Source organism: Panthera pardus, unplaced genomic scaffold, assembly GCF_024362965.1.
Source record: "Panthera pardus isolate Hobbes unplaced genomic scaffold, ASM2436296v1 HiC_scaffold_12, whole genome shotgun sequence".
Lineage (NCBI taxonomy): Eukaryota > Metazoa > Chordata > Mammalia > Carnivora > Felidae > Panthera > Panthera pardus.
The window spans coordinates 30,299,051-30,322,734 of NW_026526677.1; the positions used below are offsets into that span (position 1 = coordinate 30,299,051).

The 23,684-nt window shown below is 38.8% G+C and overlaps 1 protein-coding gene and 1 pseudogene across 2 annotated transcripts in view; one reads left to right on the plus strand and one right to left on the minus strand.

Moving 5' to 3' along the window:
* DCDC1 (doublecortin domain containing 1) overlaps nt 1–2,988 on the plus strand; it is a 485,161-nt gene extending 482,173 nt beyond the window's left edge. For both annotated transcript variants that reach the window (XM_053899858.1, XM_053899859.1), the window contains one exon: nt 790–2,988. In XM_053899858.1, coding sequence (XP_053755833.1) covers nt 790–858 — 69 coding nt within the window. In that variant the 3' untranslated portion in view covers nt 859–2,988. The remainder of the gene's footprint in view (nt 1–789) is intronic.
* Nucleotides 2,989–15,823: 12,835 nt separating this feature from the next.
* LOC109271365 (60S ribosomal protein L12-like) lies at nt 15,824–16,342 on the minus strand (annotated as a pseudogene).
* Between the last annotated feature and the right edge of the window lie 7,342 nt (nt 16,343–23,684).

Here is a 23,684-nt window from a genome sequence, read left to right on the forward strand (position 1 = left end):
TTTTATAAAGACACCAGTCTTATTGGGTTAGGGGCCCACCCTACTCCAGTATGACCTCATCTTAACTAATTACATCTGCAAAGACCCTATTTCCAAATAAGAACACATTCTGAGATACTGAGGGCTAGGATTTTGATATATGAATTTTTTTTGGAGGGGGGGACACAATTCAACCCATATCAGTCAGAAACAAATGTCCCACCCCTCACCCACACAAGCACTTCCTCTGAGCTCAAGTGCTCTACCATTAAAGACCACAGCATTCTTTCTTGATGGCATGTCTCTCTCCCTTTTATGTCTTTCTTGTTTCTTACTAACACTGAAGTCTGATATTAATGGAAAAACCATTAAAAAAAACTATTATCCTATGAGGTAAAGTGAATGCACTCAACTGTAAAAGGAAGACTTATCGATCAATTTCAGTTACACCTTGCTTGTCTGACACTTTGCAGCTAAGGAATGTGTTTTTATTGCCTGGCCAGATAGTTCAGATTTCCGGTCAGTCTTAGTAAAGACCCCTTTTTATAACATTGATAAAATTTTATCACAGAGCTATGAAAACAAAATTAGATTTCATAACTCACATCAGGCCTTGAAGGGAATGCCTCTATAAATTTTACAAACCTTATCAAGTTTTAATGCACCTATTCTGATAAATATTTTCAAAATAGCAACTTCTACTGAACTTCATATATATGTGTATGTATAAATAAGTTTATGTGTGCATTCATGTATATATATATATGTATATATATATATATATTTCTCTCTCTTTTTTCTGTCTTATAGGAAAGAAAACTTCCTTCACCTACCTGTAATCAGAAGACTGACAGAAAGACCAATTACTCAGATTGCTGAAGACTCAAATTTAGGAAAATCCCCTTTTATAAAAGAAATCTGTGTGGTTCATTTAAAAATTTAGTCCTAAAATTTATCTTTTAAAATAACTTGATTTCTCATAGACTGATTTTGAAAAATTACCAACACTGATAAATCAGCTACAAGCTATCTATAAATTAATAAGAAGACATGTAATCAAAGGCAGCATTAGCCATAGAGACTTCATATTCCAGTGAAATCTTGCATATATTGTCTAGTTTTTCCAGTCTGTAGAGTGGCCTGTTGGAAAAAGTTGCATATATATTGAACACATATTTTGTCTCCCCAACTGGATGGCAAGTGCCTGGAGGGCAGGGACCCTTGTTTTTATTGACTTGGGACAGGGCTGTACCCATAAGGGCTCAGTGATAATGCCCAGCAGTCCCACTGCCAGAGCAACATAATGGGCAGTTGAGATTCAGCTCTCTTCCACTCTTGTGCTAGACCACAAACTGAAATTACAACAGAACAGTGGGAACAGAGGATCTGCTTTATAGATTTTCATTTCAGTCAGCTGTTCAGGAGCTACATGCTCAGAGTCAAATTAAATCGAGTTATAGTTGAATAGTCCTTTCTGCTCTTCAGAGACAAGAAACACTTCTCAAAATTGTGCAAATGAAATAAATGTGATTGTGTAAACTAGGCATCTTATATTCTTAAAACATTATCTTTAATGATTATACATTTTGGTTTAAGATGCCAAGTTTGAAAAAAAATCTAAAAATGAAGTGAAATTACTTCTATATGAATTGACAATGTTTAAAACCTCAACAGACTTTGTAAAGGAATTCTCAAACTGTTTTGATTCATATGCTACCTTAGAGAATCTTGAAAAACCATAAACTTACAAAGTGCACATACAAAAAAAAAAAGCTTTTTTTTTTTTCATATAATTTCACAGAGTTCACAGACCAACCTGAAGAACATCTGTAAAGAACTTCTGATATAAGGGAAGATATTTCTTTTTAAAAAAATTTTTTAATGTTTATTTTTGAGAGAGAGAGAGATAGAGCGTGAGTGGGGAGGGACAGGGAGAGGGAGACAGAATCCAAAGCAAGGAGGTGTCAGCATAGAGCTGGATGCAGGGCTTGAACTCACAAACCATGAGATCATGACCTGAGCCGAAGTCGGATGCTTAACTGACTGAGCCACCCAGGTGCCCCAGGGAAGATATTTCTGATTTCCATAATTTATAATGTTTAGGGGACCTAGGATCTATACCTCTCAACGGAAGATTTCAAAACATATGTCAGATGAAACAGATTCTAAGCTTCACTGTGGTAATGTTCTCTTGTTATATTCAAAAACAATAAACCACGAAGATTTTTTATCATCTCTGAGTATGAATTTTGCATCTGTGAATCTTAAATGGGAAAAGAGAAGGAAATATAAACTTCAAACAGTGTTGTTAATTTGGGGCATTCCTTGGAGAAAACACTTATTACCTGGAAGAAAAAAAGCTAATTAAGTCGACATTTCTTACAATCTCAAAACCATTTTACTTGCTACTCTTATAGGCAGAAGGGAATACATGCTGTTTCTCTTTTGTCTGTCAGGAGAATAATAGGGAACGCTGACAGGCCCAGCAGCCAGCAGCCCCAATAGTGGAGACTCCGCAGAGGAGTGGCCTTGAATGTCTGGAGCCTGCCTGGAAATCACTGCTCCCTGGCTGCAGAGAAACAGAGCACCCTGGATTGGAACTTCCAGCTGTCTGTACTTTTAATGCACTTGTGCAGAAGAGAGTGATGTTTCTAAAGATGCAGATAACTTTCTGATCGTTTTATTCCGAGGCGTCACGACTATACTTCAGTTGATCATGTCAAAACTAACTGTACTCTGTCAGAAATGATGTTAAAATGCCTTTTAATTCTCTTTGAGATATTTGTTTAGAAGCCACCTTAATATTGTTGCATTTTTTTTATGAAAAATCTATTGGATTATGATTTAATGTCTCTGTCCTTGGCTAGAGTTCTCAGATTAGAAAGGGACTGGATTTAGGAGCCCAAGATGCCTCCAGAGCTGCTCTGTCTGTTCTCTGCTTTGTTCCCAGAGCCCAGCACGGTGCCTGGAACACAGTAGGTGCTCATTAAATCTTTGTTAAATATCAAATGAGAAGCCGTGTTTCAACCCTGGCTGTGCTTCTTACCACCCATGGGACATATCTTTTTTCTCAACTGTGAAAAGGAAAGATACTAATCTTTCCTTCAACCCGCCAAAAGTTGTTTTTAGCATCAGATGAGATAAAGCATGGAAAAATCATTTTTCCTAAAGAAAAGAATAATCTTCAAATTAGGCATATGATCTCATGTAGATATAAAAGAAGTTATGTACCATTGTACTATTATAGAGGAAAGAAAGGAGATTACAGACTTAGAATTCAAATTCAGGTATTATTATTTTATAGAATTTTAATGGTGAAATGAAGAAGGCGAGTGTTCAGATGCTAGAAATGAGAAACCAACACGCCCTGGGCCCTAATGCATCAAAATTATGAGCTTTCTTTAATTCATGTGCACAACCCAAGATAGCTCAGAGCTGCCTGGTAGCCAGTAGGGGAGGGGTTACATGACATCTATGTAAGTTGGGGAGAAGGGACCCTCTGATCCTCAATAGAGAAGGGGGAAGCAGATCCTTCAGTTGAAAGTTAGCAAAATTATTTTAAAGCGGTGGTAATCACATACTTTTATATGATTGTGGTTCACTCGAGAATTTAAGAATCAATGAATACCCCAAATCTAGAGGAAATTTATATCATTTGTTCAGGTAACATATGGAATTTCTGGGATCTGCTAGCACTGTTTTTGGGCTGCAGCTATATTGCTGAATGAGAAAGAGTCTTAGCTCTCATGGACTTTACTGGCCTAGTGAAGGCACACAGTCAAAAAAAAAGGGAGACAAAAAATAGGTAAGATAACAACTACTGATAGGTGTTACGAAGGAAAGAACACTGGCTTTATAGGGATAGGAAGTAGCTAGACAAATTGATATTTAAATGCATATAGTTGTCAAAACATATTTGTTATGGGAATGAATAAGTGAATGGTGATATAAAAATATCACATGCAGAGGATAATAACTGTAATTTGCTACTTTAGGAAGCACTCTTTTAAATAGTTTGGGGAAGAGAGCAGTAGACTTGGAGTCAGTAAACAAGGAATCATCTCAGCTATACTCATCAAGCTGTGTGATCTTGGGAAATTCATCTAGCCTCTCTGTGTCCTGAATATAAACTAGAAAATATTATCTGATTCAACAGAAGACTCTCAACTTTTAGGTATGCTGGCTTCTGACAGAGGCAAAGTGTAACAAATTTTGAGATGTGTTCTGAAATGTTATTGAATTTATCTCTCAGGGCCTCAGGAAATTGCCATCACCTCCACCATCACCACCAGGGTTGTCAGGAGGGAAAGTGTTGCCCAGTAGGCAGGAGCACAGGTGCTAGAGGCAATAAATGTTAGGTAGGAAGCTACCTTCTACATTTCAGACACTATGTCGGTTCTTTACATTCATTAACCTGTTTAGTCCTCAACAAGTATTATTAGCTCCATTTTGTAGATCTGGAAACTGAGACACTAACGTTAGGTAAACTGCCTGGGGTCTTACAGCTAAGAAAGGGCAGAGTGAATCCTCACACTAAAAGCCAGGACACTAAACCTCTATACTAACCATTGTCCATTCATTCATTCTAGAAGTATTTATTTATTGAGCACCCATTATGTACTAAGTATTTGTTTGATCAATGTCAGTTGGGCATGAAACAGATAACCCTCCTTTGTGTCAAGAGAAAACAAAAGACACAGGAAAGAGAGAAAAAAAAGAAGTGAATACAAAGTATATCCTACTATTCCTTTGATTGAACTTAGGAGATGCACATACTTTTTGCTACCACTCTCTGAGCTTCTGGAATCTGTCTGTCTGCTCTCTGTTTGAACTTGGGTAAATATAAAGCTTATATTTTCCTCTGTTCCCTGAGCTTACAGAATCCCAAAGCATTTGGTTTAGATTAAATCCGTTGACCGAAGCATTATAATTTGACTTCAACATAGATGATCCCATCACCCGTCGCCTTATCTAACCTAACTGCTTATTACAGTAACAGAGTACCCTAGTCTGGGGGCAGGGGCAGGCCTGGGGGAGAAGGTCACTCAGGTCTAGCAGCCACATGTACACAGCAGGATGGTATCCTTTTAGAATCAAGAGGGGTGGATTCATAAAACTCAATCAGGAGCATGTGTGCGTTTATACAAGCCCCCCCCCCCCTTTTTTTTTGCCTGAATCTAAATTATAGAGATTTTAATAGCTCCAGTAATTAGACAAGTATGCAGTCAACCCCATTATGTTCCTGTGTAATATCACACTCCCTAGGGCCCACCTTCCCTGCTTGCTGGGCTCCCTGCATGGACCCCCTTCCCCGTTATTTTCTACCATAGGGAAGCAGTTTTCTTTTCAAAGAGCTCACTGTTCACATTGTTTTTGTTCCCTCAATCCGGAGGTTGGATTTGCTTTCTCAGGAGTTTTGCCATTGCATTGCCCAGTTGAGTGGAAAAGGTCTGGTGGGTCATTTGCATTCCCCACAGTGCCTAGTATATGTGCTAGGCTGCACAGTGGATGCCAGGCACTTAGCACGGTGATTGGCGTAGGGTAGACACTTCAAAATCGTTTACAACCGAGTCTGTTTAAAAATCTCTTCATGGTTCAATTATTGACCTTAAAGAAAGCAGAACAAAATGCCTAGATTCACTGTCTTAAATCATGGACTCTTGTAAAAAAAAAAAAAAACAAACAAAAAACTGCCATTCTCGCTTCCTGATTGCCTCTCGTTATTGTCTGTCTTCTGTTTTGTAACTTTCTATTAGCCATAGTAATATTTCACTTCATCAGCATAGATAATCTTCCTGCAGGTGCTGAGGGCTACATCTTGGATTTTTCTTATTGTTATTTCCTCTAGCACTACAAAACAAAAATCTTTTGGTTATTTGAAATTAAGGACAAATGTGCTGTATTACTAAAATAATGCAATTTACCTAATCAGGAGATTGACTTCTTTCATCTATATACACACATTTTCTTAGAGGCTGTCAGGAAGCAGTTTTTATTATCTCTTTTTTTTTTTCCATGGAGATATTCCCAAAGAAAGGTGTCTGGAATTTCGTATCCTGAGATCACCTTTCCTATTCAGTCCCACCCTCCTTTCCCCCAAAAGAAAGAAAAACCTAAATTAACCATTGTTCCTTCACAAGGATCTGAAAGTTGTCCCCTGAAAGCAATTCTAGAAGTCGATGAAGTTGGCCTTCAAACTACCTAGAAAAGGAAAAAAAAAAAAGTAGCATAAAATCGAATGTTTAAGTCACTCTTGAAATTGAATTCCTTGTAATTGGCAAACTGATAGTCTTTTTTCTCTCTAGGGTAGGTATCGGACAGACAGAAACAGTGACGGGGGCAGCAGGAGGAGACTTGAAAGCCAGAGATGTTTTCTTAAGCCTCTGTCTCAAATCTTTTCTACAGAGACAGATAAAAGGATAATGAGCTGAGGTATTTTTAAAGGATTCTCACAATTTACAACTCAAATAAATCTAGTTTTAAAATATGGTGTTTTTAGGCTCTAATGACTGCAAATGTTAAACTAAATATTTTGCTTAAACAAGTAAAGACAGAGCGGGTATATGAGCAAATTAGAATGCACGAAAGCTGCCTCTGCCGTGGCAGCTTCCTCTAGAAGAGAATGGCTAATTCATACACAACATATTCTTGTCACTCCTTCGGGAGGAAAGCGGCCCTGGGAGGAGCCCAACCGTTCAGCATTTTGCTTCTGGTCAGGATTGATTCCAGATGTGGGAGGTAAATGCTAGAAAGGGTTTGGAAAATGGAGTGGAAATGAAAAATCCCGCAGGCCATTTGAGTGTTGATGACAGATGAGGTAGGTATTTTCAGGTAACTAATGAACTTGCTGGGAACTTGGAGAGTGCTCAGTCCAGTAGATATTTAACAGGCAGGAAAGACCCAGCTGAGATATCATGGCTGCCCCATGCACCAAGAGTGGAGGGAAACATGGAGTTCTGATGGTAACTCGTAGACACCAAAAGCTGAGACATGGCTATTCTGTAAACGAGCTGAATTTAAGCCTTTTCCTAAAGCTAGTTCATAATCTGTAAATAGATGGGTTTTCTCAACTTCCCATTATTTGATTTATCACGACTATTTCATTATTCGAAGAAATATTGAACAAGTATACTTATATCCCTAGGTGTAAGTCAGTAAGGCAGAATAGCAGAGTGATTATAAACACAGGTTTTTGTTTTTTTTTTTTAAGTTTTTTTACTTATTTTGAGAGAGAGAAAGAGAATGCAAGCAGGGAGGGGGCAGAGAGAGAGAGACTGAATCCCAATCAGGCTTCATGCTGTCAGTGCACAGTCTGTCGTGGGGCTCAAACTCATGAACTGTGAGATCATGACTTGAGCTGATATCAAGAGTCGGATGCTTAACCAACTGAGCCATCCAGGCACTCCATCCAAGGCGTTATCTTATGGTAACCCACACTTGGGTTTAAATATTGGCTCTGACACTTTTTAACTTGATCTTGGGAAAGTTATTCTAAGCCTCAATTTCCTTATTTTTAAAATAAGTATGATATTATTACCTATTTTTAAAGCATTGTTGTAAGAATTAAATGAGGTAATGTATATAAACCACTTAGCCTAATACTCAATTAATGCTCAACAAATGTAAACCAACATAATGATTATTGTTATTCTAGGAATGGTGTTTGGACCAGCAGGTGATGCATAAACCCAGCATGGAAAGACTGTAATCTCTAGCAATGGAGATTCTGACTCACAAGCATTTCATATCATTAATAGATGTTTGCGATTTTAAACTTTAATACTGGTATTTCAGTTCGAATTCTTGGGTGCACGTAACACAAATTTACTATTGATTTAAGCAACCAGGAGATCACTCGAAAGGTAACAAGAGGATCATAGGATTGAAGGAGTGGCAGAGGACAAGCTTTGGAAATAGAATATCCAAGAAACAGAAGGCCAAAAGCAGAGTGGAGATCAACCCCTGGATCGACCCCCTGGATGGACCCAGGGCAGCCAGGCAGTTGAATGACTTCCTGTCATTCTCTTTGGTCTCAAGTCACGAGCCCCAAATTCCAGGTGTGAAGAGAAGAGACCATGCCTATTTGGCGAATCTCAGTTTACATGCCCAGTCTCTGGCTGTACGAAAGTCAGTGAGAGGAATCTATAGAAGATCAGTCCCTGAAATTACACTCCTACCCTAACCAGACACGAGGGCAATTTGGATGTTATAAAAGAAGGAAAATGTATGCGGGTAGCCAAAACCCATTAATGTCCATCCTTAATGTACTATAATGCATTCCACAGGATTTTCACTTTGTTTTAAGCCACATGCTCTTACATATAATGATATAACAATCATGTTGTTTCAGGCACATTCCCAGGTTCTAAGGGCTGAAGAAGATTTAAAAGTGCTCACCAGTGTCTGCACTGAGTGAATCTGCATGGGAAAGCAATACCCAGGCTCTGCCTCCAACCTCTCTTTCTCTAAGATTTGCCAAATAGATTGCTGAACAGGTGATAATGCTCTGAGAAGAGACCAATCTACACACACACACACACACACACACACACAGAAAAGGCCAGAAAGTTAAAGCTCCGATCACCACATACATTGTGCAGAGTATCCACTGCAGGGAAGGCAGTGGGAACTGAAATTTATTCCTCACACCTCAGCTAAGAGGAACAGGCTCCTTCTTACAATTTTTATGAAGACACTGCCATCTTCACTATCCCCTGCAACAGTAGTATTGCAGCAGCCCAGAGTGGATACCATTGGATTCCACTTTATAATTTGCACGGAAGTGTTTTAGGGGCCAGCGGTGGCCATCACAAAATCCCACACCACCCAGGAGGAAGGGAGAAAAGGAAGGAAACAGGGATGGCTGCCTCCCTCCATCTCTTACCTTTATCACTTCTTATTTTTCTCTTCTTCTTTCTCCTAGAATGAGACAATCTCAGGATTGAAGGAGATTTGGACAAACACCTAATCCAGAGAATCACTTAGGGTTTGAAATGTAGTCCTTTTCCTCACAGCCAATATCCATGACAACTGGTCATCCAGATTTAAGTATCTCCACGGACAGGAAATTTACCTCCTTCTCAGACAGCACATTCTAAGGAAAATTCTTTCTTATATTGACCTGAAATATATAAACTTTCAACTTCCATTCACTCCAATTAGTTCTGTGTCTAGGGCTACAAGGGACAAGCATAACCCTTCTTCCACACGACAGGATTTCCAATAGTTGAAGTTCAATGTAATGCTCCCCTATTTGTAACTTTCTCACACAGATCTTGGGAAATGACTTCATGATACAGCTGATCAAAACTGCTTTGAATTCTCTCTTACTTACCAAATCATAGCCCTCTTATGATATGTCATCCAGAACTGAATGCAGTAGTCAAGCATTATCCAAATGAAGTCACTCATAGAGCTAAATATTAATGATTATAAAACTCATAATAATAATAACTGAGCTAAATTTATAACTCAGCATATGCCAGGCATTGTGATAAGCACTTTACTTAAAAGATTTAACTTATATAATATATAACTTAATATTTAACTTATATAATATTTAACTTTACAACAGCTCTTTCAAGGGTTCTGTTATTATCCCCTTTTAGAGACGAAGAAACAGGTTCTGAGAGGTTAAGTCACTCACCCAAAACCCCCATCACTAAGTGGTAGTAATGCGAGTGTGCCTGAGGCCAGAACTCATGCTCTATCCACTTCACTATACTTCTCAATGTAGCTAAACACTCTTACTTTTTGGCCATTTCTTCTGACTTGTTCTTATCTAGATTTCACCAATCTTTAACAATGTGTTGGACAACCGCAGCACCAGCGATCTCATTACTAGTCCATTCCACTTGCATCATTCACAACATCTCTGTTAGAGATTATACTGCTGGATCCTAAGAGTATATCAAAAATTAGGGAAGACTGGGTGAGAGTGGGAAGTATCACACTTCCACTAACTCTTTTTTTTTTACTCAAATCTTCATGTTGCTTAGATTTAGATTTCTGGAGAGTTCTGATGTTGTTTTCCAGGGAAAGGTTTGGGGAGCCAAGGGAGGGTTGATGGGAATTACTGCTTCAACCAAGGTGATAGTAGAGCAGGAAGTTCAACTCAGCCCCCTAACTTCTCCCCCTCTGCTCACATAATCCTGGGGAATTATCTGAATTAGGGTGTGCACTGAATTTTCAATTTGGCAGATGGTGGTTCTTCCATTGTCCCAAGTTCTTTTAACTCCTTGATGTCTGGGCCTTATGGAAATGATTGGGGCACTCCATGAAAGGCGAACAACGCTCAGCCAACCCCACGTGAGAACAAATAATTCTCCCAAAGCCCCATGGTAGCAAGACGGTAAGATTTATCTGATCTTTATTCAAAGGAAAGCTCAAACCACTTTAACAAGTTTATTGCCAAAGATGTAACGATTCCCCTACCAGTCCTGGAATTCTGGAAAGTCAGTGATCTCAAGTTATCTTAGCAGAGTTTTCGTCGGCCTTTAATACCAGAACAATCAATTCTGTTAAGATTGCGCCAAAGAAAATATGGGTGAACATAATCCTACCTGTAAAATTAAGTGGCAAAATCCATAATGTTCTGAAGTTGTATCTCTCTGCTTCCTTCATTTTTGCTCATTATTCTGTTTCAGTCCCTAGCTTAGTGCTCAGCACATAGTAGATAGTCAATAAACCTTATCTGAACATCAGCCCTCACTGAACACAGAGGTGCATTAAAGATGCCTAATCCTGTAAGAGGTTGTGAAACATAATGCATCTTTAAAATTGTTATCTGCTTTGAGTTCTGAAGTCTGTTTTTTTTCTATTTGCTCCAAATCTTAATCATCTTGGAAAAAACAGGCTACTTTTATTTCACATCAGCTTCTCTTTCCACTACCACCAATGATAGCTCAAAACCAATCCCTTTGATGCAGATATTTTCTGGTATTCTCCTTTTAAATCTTACTTGACAGAATGTTTAAAGGGAATTCCAAATTTGGTCTGTTTTAAGTTGAATGTATGCTGAATATATAATGTTACATTTTTAAATTTAAAGATTTCACTAGCTAGGAAGATTTGTCACCCATTGTCACTCAGACCTCAGTTTCTACGAGGGAGATGCTAGATCGTAACTCATGAAGTATTAGTTTTACTTTTTGTGTGCAACGTCGTCCACTAGGTGGCATCTCAACACACAGAAAGCTGGATGTGTGCATTGGCGATGAGTCCCCTACACTGTTTTAAAAATAGGTTTTAATGTTTTCACTCTTATGTGAATCCTGAGAAACTTAACAGAAGATCATGGGGGAGGGGAAGGGGAAAAAAAAGTTACAGAGAGGGAAGGAGGCAAACCATAAGAGACTCTTAAAAACTGAGAATAAACTGAGAGTTGATGGGGGGTGGGAGGGAGGGGAAAGTAGGTGATGGGAATTGAGGAGGGCACCTGTTGGGATGAGCACTGGGTGTTGTATGGAATCCAATTTATTAAAAAAGTAGGTTTTATATGTAAATGATGAATCACTGGGTTCTACTGCTGAAACCAATACTACACTATATGTTAACTGCCTTGAATTTAAATAAATAAATTTTAAGAACATAAATTAAGATAAAAAATAAAAGAGCAACAAAAATAACTTTTAAATTGCAATGAACTCTATCATTGTAATACTATCGAAACTCTCAGCATTTGTGAACTGGAAGATTTGGTGGTAAAGTAACTATGTTTCTGTATTAGATGAGAGATCAGATTAGAATTCCACTGCTCTTTCTGATGGAGGACGGCTCTGAAATTGCATCCAAGGATGGAAAAGTTGTTACGGAGGCAACTCCCATTGCTGTGAGGTGTGATTAAAAAGATAGATACACCAGCAGCAAATGTGACATGAAAGGCGTCTAGGTAAACAATTAACAGACTACCTGGTGTCATCTAGGCCAGATTTACAAACACAATAAGGCCCTCCTCTAGCATTTGGCATTTCTGGGCTCAGGAAACACCCCTTTGGATGAAGGAGCATGATCCCTCCTCTGGTGGTGGTGCCTCAGTGAATGTGCGTCTCCCAGTGGTGGACATTTACCCTATTTGGATAACTAGCCATTTGGCCAAGAGGACATTTTAAAGCCTTCTGTCATCTTTCAAACTTAATGGGAGTCCCTTTAATAGCCATATGCTTTATGAAGTAAAATTCCATTTTCATCTAAAAATATTCAGTTCTTTGAAAATTTTCTCGAAGTTTCTAGTCTCGAATTTATAGTCTTTCTTGACTTCTTGGTCGTGGGCAAGTTGCTTCTCCCACATGCTCCCATAGCACCTTGCATTTCTTCTGTCTTTGCCCCCCCTACACAGGACTACAACAGCCAATTCCCCCTCCATATTATAAGTTCAGTGAGGACAGAGAACCTGACCTGTCTACCACTGGGTTTGAATCCAGAGGGTGCACAACATTGCCTGGTACTAAATACATACATATATATATATATATATATATATACACACATATATATATATATATATATACACATATATATATATATACACACATATATATATATGTATGTATATATATATGTATGTATGTATATATATATATATTTGCTGAATAAATAAGAAAAAGGAATGCATTGACTTCTAAACTAAAAGACTTGACATGTTTGCAAACACTCTATAACATACAATTCAAAGTGACTCCTCCTTTCCCTGTATTCCCACAGATTTCAATCTGTATTATGGTAATGATTCTGGCCTCTTGCTTTAAATCACCACTAGGAGCAAATAGCATCTAAAAGCTGCCATCCAGAAATTAGTCTTGGCTATTCAGGCAAAATCGAATGCATTCAACTAAGTTAACATTTTTTGACCACCAGTAGATATGAGGAACCAAACTTCACATGAAACATTTGGTATTCCACTCTCAACAAGGTATCCTTATCAATATATGTCCTCATTTTTCTTTAATTAGATACAGATGGGTACACAGGAAACAGTATACATTGTACAACAAACCAGCATTCATACTACAGCAGAAGTTTTTCATAATTTTTGTCACAAAAGACAACCTTGCAAACAGGACCAAAGCTTTGGCTGCTTCTGGCAAGAACATTTTATAAATGAGTCTTTGTAGCCAAGGTCATAAGCTTAGGCTCTGGCATAGTACGAACTGAAGTGGAATTCACTACTTCCTGCCTTGAAACCTTGAGTGTTTCACTTACCATCTCATGAATCTATATTTTTAAATATATCATCTAACTTATAGGGTTGTTGGGAGGACTAAATGAAATGATGTATAAAAACTCTTAGCATAGTGGCTGGCCCATAGCAAGAGATCAATAAACATTACCTATTATTATTACTACTATTATTATTATTATTAATCTAAATGGCTTTTCTTAGAAGCCCTCAGTAGTCAGTGACACCCGAAATGAATATTCCATAGGTTTCCTCATATATCTTTAGGTTCTGTCCATTAAATTCTGACATTGCAGCTGTAAATAATTATAAATGAGCCCCAGGTGTACCTCAACTTCATGTATTTAAAACAGGAGCCAAAGAGTGATGATCCACCTCCCTTTTCCTTTTTGGACTAAATTTCCCTCTCTCTTATTTCTAAGATTAGGTGTCTAGGCACTGCTCTCCCCCTACTCCCTTTTATCTATTCATCCATCTGTCCATTCAATAGGCATTTATTACTGAGTACTAGGTATTGTTCATGCATGGATTCTACCTCAGAAATTTACGGTCTAGAGGGAAAGATAAGACTTGCACACACACATAGATGTAAGAGGAGTTAGAGAGTGCTAAGGGTCAGAAGGGATGGACGCAACACAGTGGAATTCAGAAGAAGTGGAGAATCACTGCTATTTCAGCAAACATACTATGTGCCCGTATAGATGGATGCTAGTGCACATACAAGAAAAATGAAAGCTACTCTTATTGTGCTTAAGGAATCTGAAGACCTGGAGAAAGAGAAAGCTAAAGCATGAGTTATTTCAGGTTATATTTCAGCATTAGTACCCTCAATAGACCTTCAGTTGAAGAAAGAAATATCCCAAAGGTATCTGTAAAGAAACAAACAGAATAAAATAAAGCAAAATCTGGAACCCTCCTGCCTGGATAAAGATCCTTTGCAGGAAGAAAATTAATATGGCCCTTCCTGCCTTACCCCTGTAATCAGGCAAGGATTGTAATAGTAGGCACAGGATGCTTTTGTTGGTCCCTATTAACACTTGGCTTCTGTATTGGCTTTCTAGGGCTTCCATAACAAAGCACCATACACCGGGTGGCTTAAACAAGACAAATGTATTATGTCACAGTTCTAGATGCTAGAAGTCTAAAATCACGATGTCATTCCTTCTGAGAGCTGTAAAGGAGTGATCTGTTCCAAGCCTCCCACCTTGACTGGTAGACGACCATCTTCTCCCTGTAACTACATGCCATCTTCCTTCTATGTGTGTCATCTTTGTGTCCAAATTTCTTCTTTTTATAAAGACACAGTCATTTTGATTACAGCCCATCCTAATTACCTGATTTTTAACTTTGTTAGTTTTGTAAAGACCTGCCTCCAAATAAGGTTACATTCTGAGGTACTGGGGGTTAGGATTCCAACATATCTTTTTTGGGGGTCAGGGAACATAATTAAACCATAACATCTTCCAAGAACTAAAGATGGTGTTCATCAATCATTTTACCTAAACCATTGCCTAAAATGATAATTATCAATATCAGTTAAGTTCAAATCAGCACATATTTATTAAGTGCCTGGCATCTTTGGAACATAATAGTGGATGCTGCGGTAGCACACAGGTATAATGGAGATATGGACATAGTCTCTACCTGCTCAACCCTAGGATAGGACATCAGAAGCAAGGGAAAGACAAGATGAGATGGGCCCAAATAACCACACCACAAGGTTTGGTGTGGTGAGTTCTACAAGAGCATTGTGAGTGAAGAGCTTTGGAAATACATAAAGGACAGGGAGGCAAGGACATTTCAACCAGGCCTTGAAGGACTCATGAGATATCAAAGGCAGTGTTGGCAGGAAGAGCAGTTCAGGAGAAAGATGAGCTTGAGCTGAGATGTGGAGTAGGGAGAGTCATTCATTCAGGTGAGTGAACTGGGGTGTAGTTGAATGAGAGAAGAACTTTTCAAACTTCGTATAAGCGCAGTCCCAGAAAATATTTAAAACAGACATGGTCTGGCTTAAAATCCCAATTGTTGTAGATATCTGCACAACACAGTTGAACCCCCAAGGTGGGACTACAGCAACAGGAAGTCAGCCTGAAAAAGCAGGGTGTGGCCAGCTTTGGATATCCAATTGTTGCCATGGCCCTGGGGACCACTAGGAGGTATTACGAGGTTCCCAAGCAGAGAAGTAACTAAACCAGACTCTTCTGGTCATGATACATGAGATGGGTCAGAACAGGGAGAAATAACTTTGTCTTGAAGCAATACAGGTTTATAGAAATTTAATAAGAAAGTTATATATTGTTAAGTATGCAAAACTATAAAAAATGACCAAATACCCTCTGTTTTTCTGAGGCTGTTTGTGGCATCCTCACTACTAAGAAACCACTCCAAGCTGCAGAAAGAAGAAGGCAGATTTTCTATTTCTAGAAACCAAGATTGACAGCAATGTCATTGAAAACGTGGGACTTAGATTTACCCAGGCCTGTGTTTGAATTCCAGCTTCTACCAAAGTTCTTCAAGCCTGAGTATTGATTCTTTCATCTGAAAAAGAAAGAAAATTGCATCAACTTTATGTTATTATCATGGGGATTAAATAAGGTCATTTATTTATTTATTTACTTGCTTAGGTCGTCAAATGATCTTTCACTGAAATATTTTCCTTTGTAGTTCTTAACTAGCTGGGCATTCCACTGCACCACTATTCATATCTTCTGTGTCATGAGGGGGAGGTCATTGACATTGCATCCCACACATTAGGCAGCCCCCAAGATCTCTTTAATAGTTCCATAAAGTTCTCTGGCTAAAGATCAGTGTCACATCTGTCAGGCAATGTTGATAATCTTATTAAAAGTGATGTTTCCACTGTGCTTAATGTTTTTCTTCTTCTTTCTGTCCCTTGGCAGTTCCTTGAAGGCTTTGATAATCAGGGTAGAAGCAGAAGGTCCCACTTCAATCTAGACCTGTTTTGAATGGTCAGTTTCACTATAATCCTCAGACCCATCCAATTACTGGTTGTCTTGGCAATGTCATCACCAAACTCTTTTCAAGACAGACCCAGGGGACTGATCTTTAGGGCCAGGCAGACATGGCACCAACTTCCCCACTAGTCCAACTCAGGTATATAATTTTTATCTCATTGGGGTTGACCTTAGGTGGCATGGTGGAAGCAGCTGGTGTTGGATGAGCCTGGATTTGGGGCAACTAAAGACAGTTACACCTTTGCCACCTTGAGCCAAAGGCCAAAAGTAAGGCCATATATTTAAAGTCTTGAGCATAATGCTTGGAAATAGCATTCATAATGTGAGTGTTCTCCAAGAAAAATTAACCAACCGCATTAAGGGGAAGAAGGGCATTAGGTATACCTAGCAGAGTCATTCATGCTGATCTGATTGCTGGATTTCTCTGATCTAGCCATATCTTTCCCTTTGTTGAGCAGAGTTTCTGCTAGCCAAGGCACATTACAGAGGCCCTATCCACATTTCTCCATTTAATTCCCATCGTCTTCTATTGGAGACCACTCAGGTGGTCTCTCTCCTATATTCTGATCTGCATTGATCCGTTGATAAGTTGAGCCTACAAAAAGAGTTCTGGGCAACAAAATAGAGAAATTACTTTATCCACACTATCAAGAAGCCTACTTTGTGGGTACTATCAAGACAGAATGTGCAGCAAATTGGTGAAGGCCACACAGCATGTCAGAATGACTGCACAGTAATTGAAAAGTATTGCTTGCACACTTTCAGGATCTGGGCAATCTCCCAGCAGACAATGGCATCGAGGAATAAACTATGCCATAAAGGATGGATTCCAGCTGCATCCAGGGCAAATGTCATGCATGTGCCTTGAGAAGTGCAGGAAAGGCATCGACTACTCCAATGGTTTCCAAGGGAGCATGTTTCCCATGAGGCTGAGACAAGAAAAGAGCTTTGTCAAAAACAGCCTCTGTGGTCACATTTCCCATTTTTAGTTTGACTCAGCATTTTAAGCTTTCTCGGTTGCCCATCTGGAGAAGCACTGCTGGCCCTCACTCTGGCATTTCCGGAGGGTGTCCAGGATTTCCATCTAGCCCTCCTGCTAACCTTCAACCCCCATCCACAGGGCTTGAATCACCAACTTCCCTCAGCACTTCCCACCTAGCTGGTGGCTGCACCATGCTTCCACAACCACCAAAGGGATGGTAAACTTACTGTTCGGAAGATTGAGGGAGGGCTTTGTTTTGCCTTATAAATTTGTTCATTTGGTGTCCTTCGCTTGGGCCTGTGAGGATGGGTTTTGATTGAATTTTAGACTTGAGATTGAGTTCCTAATGAACTCCATTGGGAGCCAGAAGAAGAATGAAGTGACAGAGGGACAGCTGATCTTTGACCCCAGCCCATTGAGGGCTGTTGTCATCACTGTTGGTGGCTGCTCTGAACAAGAATACATTGTCTCTCTGTCTATTGTGGACTTGCCTTCACAGTCAGTCTTCACAGGATGTACCCCTTTAATCAGGAAATGTGTTCTTGCACTTAGGGCAAAGGGTGGATGAGGAAGGCAGATCATGTAAGTTCAGCAATACTCCAGAGAGTCAGGACTTGAGAAGGAAACATTTGGAGAAAATGGTAATATTACTAAGAATTAAAAAATGAATTTAAAATAAATACTTATTGAATAGTTTCTATATATTACTTATATGGGTTGTTTTATTTAATCATTTCAATAACCCTGTGAAGCAAGCCCTCTCCCACTTTTCAAATAAAAAAATCTGAGGTTTAGTCTTAAAAAAAAAGTTATCAGTGAGGTAGACCTATGATTCCATGATTTAATCCCAGGCAATGAATCTAGAGTCTATAAGTACTACTTGGTGTTCTCTCCATGAATCAGGAGGGAAGTTGAAATCCAAAGTGGCTTTAGGAGCTCCGCTAACCTCTCTATAATTAGAAAGACAAATACATCTGTGTGAGATGTTTCTTAGTTTCCTTTCTGACTATCCAAATAATCACCATCTTTCAAGGCTTTGGTCAAGGGCCCACTTCTCTGCAACTGCTTCCTTGAGAGATTTTCTGACTACCCATAATCCTTTCCATAACAATCATTTCAATCAAATTTGCTTAGAAATGCCTCATTAAAAAAGCTACTGTTATTCCCCCCACCGGCCCCTATTTTACAGATTAAAAACTGAACTTAGAGAAGGTTCACCTAAGACCTCATTTCTAACAAGTAACTGAGTCTGGATTTGAACCCAGGAGACCTGACACATAGTCAAGGTGCTTTATCTCTGTGTTATATTGTTTCCTCTCAATTAAAGGCTATATGATACACCTTTGTCAATCAATCAAGTAATCTATATTTTTTGTTTTCTTTTCTTTGCTGCAGTGCCCAGCAGCCTTGCCCTAGGCTGTCTAGAACTAGGTGCCGTTGTTCCCTCAAAGAACTTTCATGTAGTTAGCAACAATTTTTGTGCAAGTTTTCTTTGTATAAACAATTAACACACTTGGAATTTGGGAGAAACTGCAGAAGAAAGTATAGTAGCTCTCAATGACTTTGGGGGAAATTATCTCGTCATGATTTATACTAGATTATACTAGATTATGCATTTTATACTAGATGTTGTTTGTTATTTTGTTGTTGTTTTCTTTAGATTTTTTGATTCACATTGCTATGGGAGAGCCAAGGGAAAAAAACTCAACTACTTCATACTGAAAGTGTGGAAAAATGCCATAGTTTCTTTGATTAGTGCCTAGGGTAGTTTTTTGTTTTCTTGAAATCAAGTCTGATTCCCAGATCCTACCACTTTAGAGTGGTGAGAAAAAATTCAGTCTTGGTAAATTACCAGTGTCCTTTTGCATCTCAAAGTAAAATTCTACTTGAGAGGCTTTCTGGTCTGGAAATGGGAGAAGAGATTGAAGGGATTTTGACCTCTTCCGTGAAACCAGTAGAAACCTTATAAGATAATATTCTCAGGATATGAACTAGAAAAAGAAAAGCCCACACTCCAAAAAAGATTGTAGGAGTACATGGATTTCTGGGTCATGGCTCTGGGTAGAAGTGGGAGAAATATCTCTCCTAAGAATCTATAAACTCAAGTCTACAGTCTATCAGATTTGGACCCCAAAAATCACAAGGTAAGCATGTAGTTCAAAGGGTCTCAGGTAATAATACTACCAGATGTCTGGCAGAAACACTGGAAATACTTATTTGGAAGACTAGACTTTAAACCAGGCTTCAAAAAATTACCATGGATAATAGTTCTAAAGAACATAAGCCAACAATAAAAAATGACTAAACATATGAGTGAATAAACCACCATGACTGAAAGTCAGTAGAAACAACCAAATGTAGAATCTGACCCACCAAGACTACAGGTGTTGAAATGATCTGGTTTGGAAAATAAAATGATATTTTAATATGTTTTTAAAATAAAAGTATTGAAATTTTGAGAAATGCAGAAGTTAAAAACTGAGAAGTTTAATAGACAAAGGAGATACATTGCAAAGGTATAAGAGATGTTTATTGGCATTTCAGAATTGCTAATTGAGAGAATTGGGAAAAGTCAATATTCAATATGATAATGGTTGACAATTTTCTAGAATTCGTAATAGATACCAATCTTCACATTCAGAAAGACCTGAGGATTTTGTAGTGAAACTGAAAAATACCAAAGGCAAAGTGAAAACCTTGACACTATCCAGAAAGAAAATACAGATTAAATACAAAGATACAATAATTAGAATGACTATACACTTCTTAAAATCAACAGCAGAAAGCAGAAGACAGAGAATAGCTCAAGGATCTGAAAGAAAATCATTGTTACTTTAGAATCCTATAACCTACAAAACTGTATTTCAAGAATGAGATTTATATACAAACATTTTCAGGTACAAAAAAAGGTGTGCTACCAACAGATGCTCTCTTGCTGAGAGACCTTCTGAAGGATTTTCTTTTGTGAGAATGAAAACCTCAGAAGGAAGGCCCATGGTATTAAAAGTAATTGTTAGCAAAGAAAATATAAACATACGGGAAAATTTAGAGAAAACTGGATGTATAAAACAATAATGTTTAATATATTGGACAAAAATATGGACTGCCTGGGTGGCTCAGTCAGTTAAGCATCCGACTTCGGCTCAGGTCATGATCTCACAATTCATGGGTTCGAGCCCCACGTAGGGCTCTGCTGACAGCTCAGAGCCTGGAGCCTGCTTTGGATTCTGTGTCTCCCTCTCTATCTGCTCCTCCCCCACTCACGATCTGTCTCTCTCCCTCAAAAATAAATAAACATTAAAAAAATGAAAAATATATATACTGGGCAAAAATAAATCAGGAAGCTATAATGAAAACCCAGTACAATAGTATTAAGTCAAGAGGGAGATGAACAGAGTTGGTGATCTAAACTCTTTTAAAGTGATTCACAGAAACATAAAAATTTTAACCATCTTTAAAAATGTATTTTCCAACTTACAGAATATTTTTTTTCCTGAGCCATTTGAGAGTAAGTAGCATACCTGATGCTCCATTACTCCCGAATACTTATATGTGTGATTCCTGCAAACAAAAACATGCTCCTACATAGCCAAAGTAACCATCAGAATCAGTAAATTCACACTGAGACATTATTCCATCTAATCCTCATACCTATTCACATTTTCTCATCTGTCCTAATATCTTTTATAGCAAAAAGATCCTGTTCAAAATCCTGTGTTGCATTTGTCATATCTCTTTAGTCTAGTTCAATAATTTTTCCCTGAGTTTCATGACCTTGACACTTGAAAATTACAGACCAGTTGTTTTGTAGAATGTCCCTCATTTGGATTTGTCTGATGTTTCCTCATGATTAGATTTAAGCTGATACATCTTTGGCAGAAATAACACAGAACCGATGCTATTGCATCCTGTCCTGTGGTTGTCCTTTTCTGAAGAATGCTAAACCTGATCAGTTGATTAAAGTGATACATGCCAAGCTTTTCCACTCATTGTAGAAAAGCTACTCTTTTTTTTCTTTGGTAGTTAAAAAGTACTTAATAGAAAGTGTAATGAAACCACATAAATATGTCATTCTTCATCAATATTTCAATTAATTAATTAATTCATGTCATATGGACTCATGAGTTCTTATTTTATTAAATGCTTAATAATCCATTATTTTCATTATTTATTTTGATGTCTAAATTGTCCTCAACTTTATCAATGAAAAGCTCTTTGAGGTGACTGTTGTATTGTTTTGAAATGTCCCCAGAATTTTTTGAGTACTTTCCTACTTTATGGCATGAAAAGATGTTCCAGGCTCTTGCTTTTTCTTTGTAACCACCTCAGAGAGATCTTCCTCGCCCTGCTCTGGGTCTGACACCTTATACAGAACCACCATCTTGACTAGAAGCCCTCCTTAGCAGTCCACAGCCTGCCTCTCCACGTGACTACTCTCTTCACCATTCTTGAACTTTCAATATGCAGAACCAGAAGCCTGACTTTAATTCCTGCCCCACCCCTACCTCCCACCTCCTACATAGATACCTCCTTGTCCTATGTAGATTTCCTTCCAAAGGGTACAACCAACCCACCCACTTCAAGCTTCAACACTCTTCACCAAATTTCTCTTCCATGTTGTTGCTCTACACATTCTGATAAGGCTCTTATACCTTATTCCAGGCAACCTCCTCCAGGGACACTCTCTTCAATACCCTGTGCCAGGCTGTCACACCACAGGATCTGCCCCACCCCCACCCCCACCCCATGGAGACACCTTCTTTCCTCTGTTGCTCTCTGCCACCTCCACCCTGGTGTAGAGATCTACCTTGTCAGGCCCACCTAATGGATTTAAGACCCAATCACTTGAAAAGGGAAGGGAGGTAAAAAGAACAAAGGGGCAAAAACATGAAGGATGAAGCAAGGAGTGAAGGAAAAGGAAGGAAAAATGGGAAAAGAAGTGGAAACGGAAGGACTTCATTTATTTTAAATTTTTTAATGTTTATTTTTGAGAGAGAAAGAGACAGAGCATGAGTGGTGGAGGGGCAGAGAGAGAGGGAGACACAGAATCCAAAGGAGGCTCCAGGCTCTGAGCTGTCAGCACAGAGCCTGATGTGGGGCTCGAACCCACAAACCGTGAGCTCATGACCTGAGCTGAAGTCTGGCACTTAACCAACTGAGCCACCCAAGAGCCCTGGAAGGACTTTATTTTTAAAGCTTGTTAAACTAAAAATGATTGGTAAAAATTGAAGGTAATCCCTAAAAGGACAAAAATAAAGTATGTAACACACAAACTAGCAGGAAGGGGCAAAAATGGAATAAGGGAAAGGGAAACAAATGAAATCAACCTAAGAGAAGGCAAGAAGGGGTTAAAACAAGAGATAAACAAGTAGGATAGGAGGGACAAATAGAAAGTACTAGATAAGTTGGTAGAATTTAATCTAAATATACAATGAGGAAGAACTAAACTATTTTGTTAGAAGGTAAAGATTATCATATTGGACTCCGAAACAGAATCCATTTATACTCAGTTCACAGGAGCCAGATCTAGAACATCAGGGTACAGAAATTTAAAAGGCCTTGAGCCATGTCCCTTTGACTCCTGTCCTCATTATCTTGCTCTAGGGAAGCAAGAGGAATCAGAGTCGAAGCAGTTAAGAAAAGTTCTGCTCCCAATAGAGGACCCGCATAAGCTGTTAGAACCAGAGCAGAGTAATGAAGATCTCCCTGGAGGTCTGCAGAAAAAGAACAAGAGGAGCCTGGAACGTGTTTTTGTGTCATAAAGTAAGGCCGTGCTATGTTAGATTGCTGAGGACCTGTCAAAAGGGCACAGAGGCCAGTGTGAAGGGGCTTCCACTGGTCAAATCAAAGTGGTGCTTATGTCCAGTAGCTGCCTTCTCCGGGTCCATGGCTTTTTATCTGTGTTGGGTCAATGGGAGGCCGAGTTTGGGCTGACAATAGGAAGCCATCACCTGTGGTTTCGTCTCTACTCTCCTTTCGGTAGAATCTCCAGCACTGGAGTATCTTCTCTATTGCTACAGCCCCCTCTTGGTCACTGTGGTTCCACTTCTGCTGGGTGGCCACGACCCCTGGGCTTTGATATCATTTTCTCCCCTTTGCTTCCCCTCCCCAAACGTGGTAGCAGCTTCTTGCCGTGGCTAATCTCCGAGTTGCCTCACCATCCCTGGTGGGTTTCTCAGATCTATAATGTGTGTAACCCACTTCCTGAATTAAATTCCCTCTGTTTAGATATTTAAGGAGGTTTCTATTTTCCTAATCGGACCCTGACAGATATTCCAGGCAAATACTAGCAAAAAGAAAGATGGCATAATTAATGTTAGTCAGAATAGACTTTAAGGCCAAAAGCAACGGTGAGATACAGAATATAATATTATTCTAAATTGTATGCACCTAATAACATACCAAAATATATGTGGCAAATATCAACGAATCTACAAAGAAAAATGGAGAAGTCACCTTCAGACTAGGTGACACTTAGCACATTTATCTTAGTAAATTATAGCTTTCACTGTCAAGGAGTCAAATTAAGAAACTTGATCTAGCAGACATGATAGAAAACCACTCCAATAAC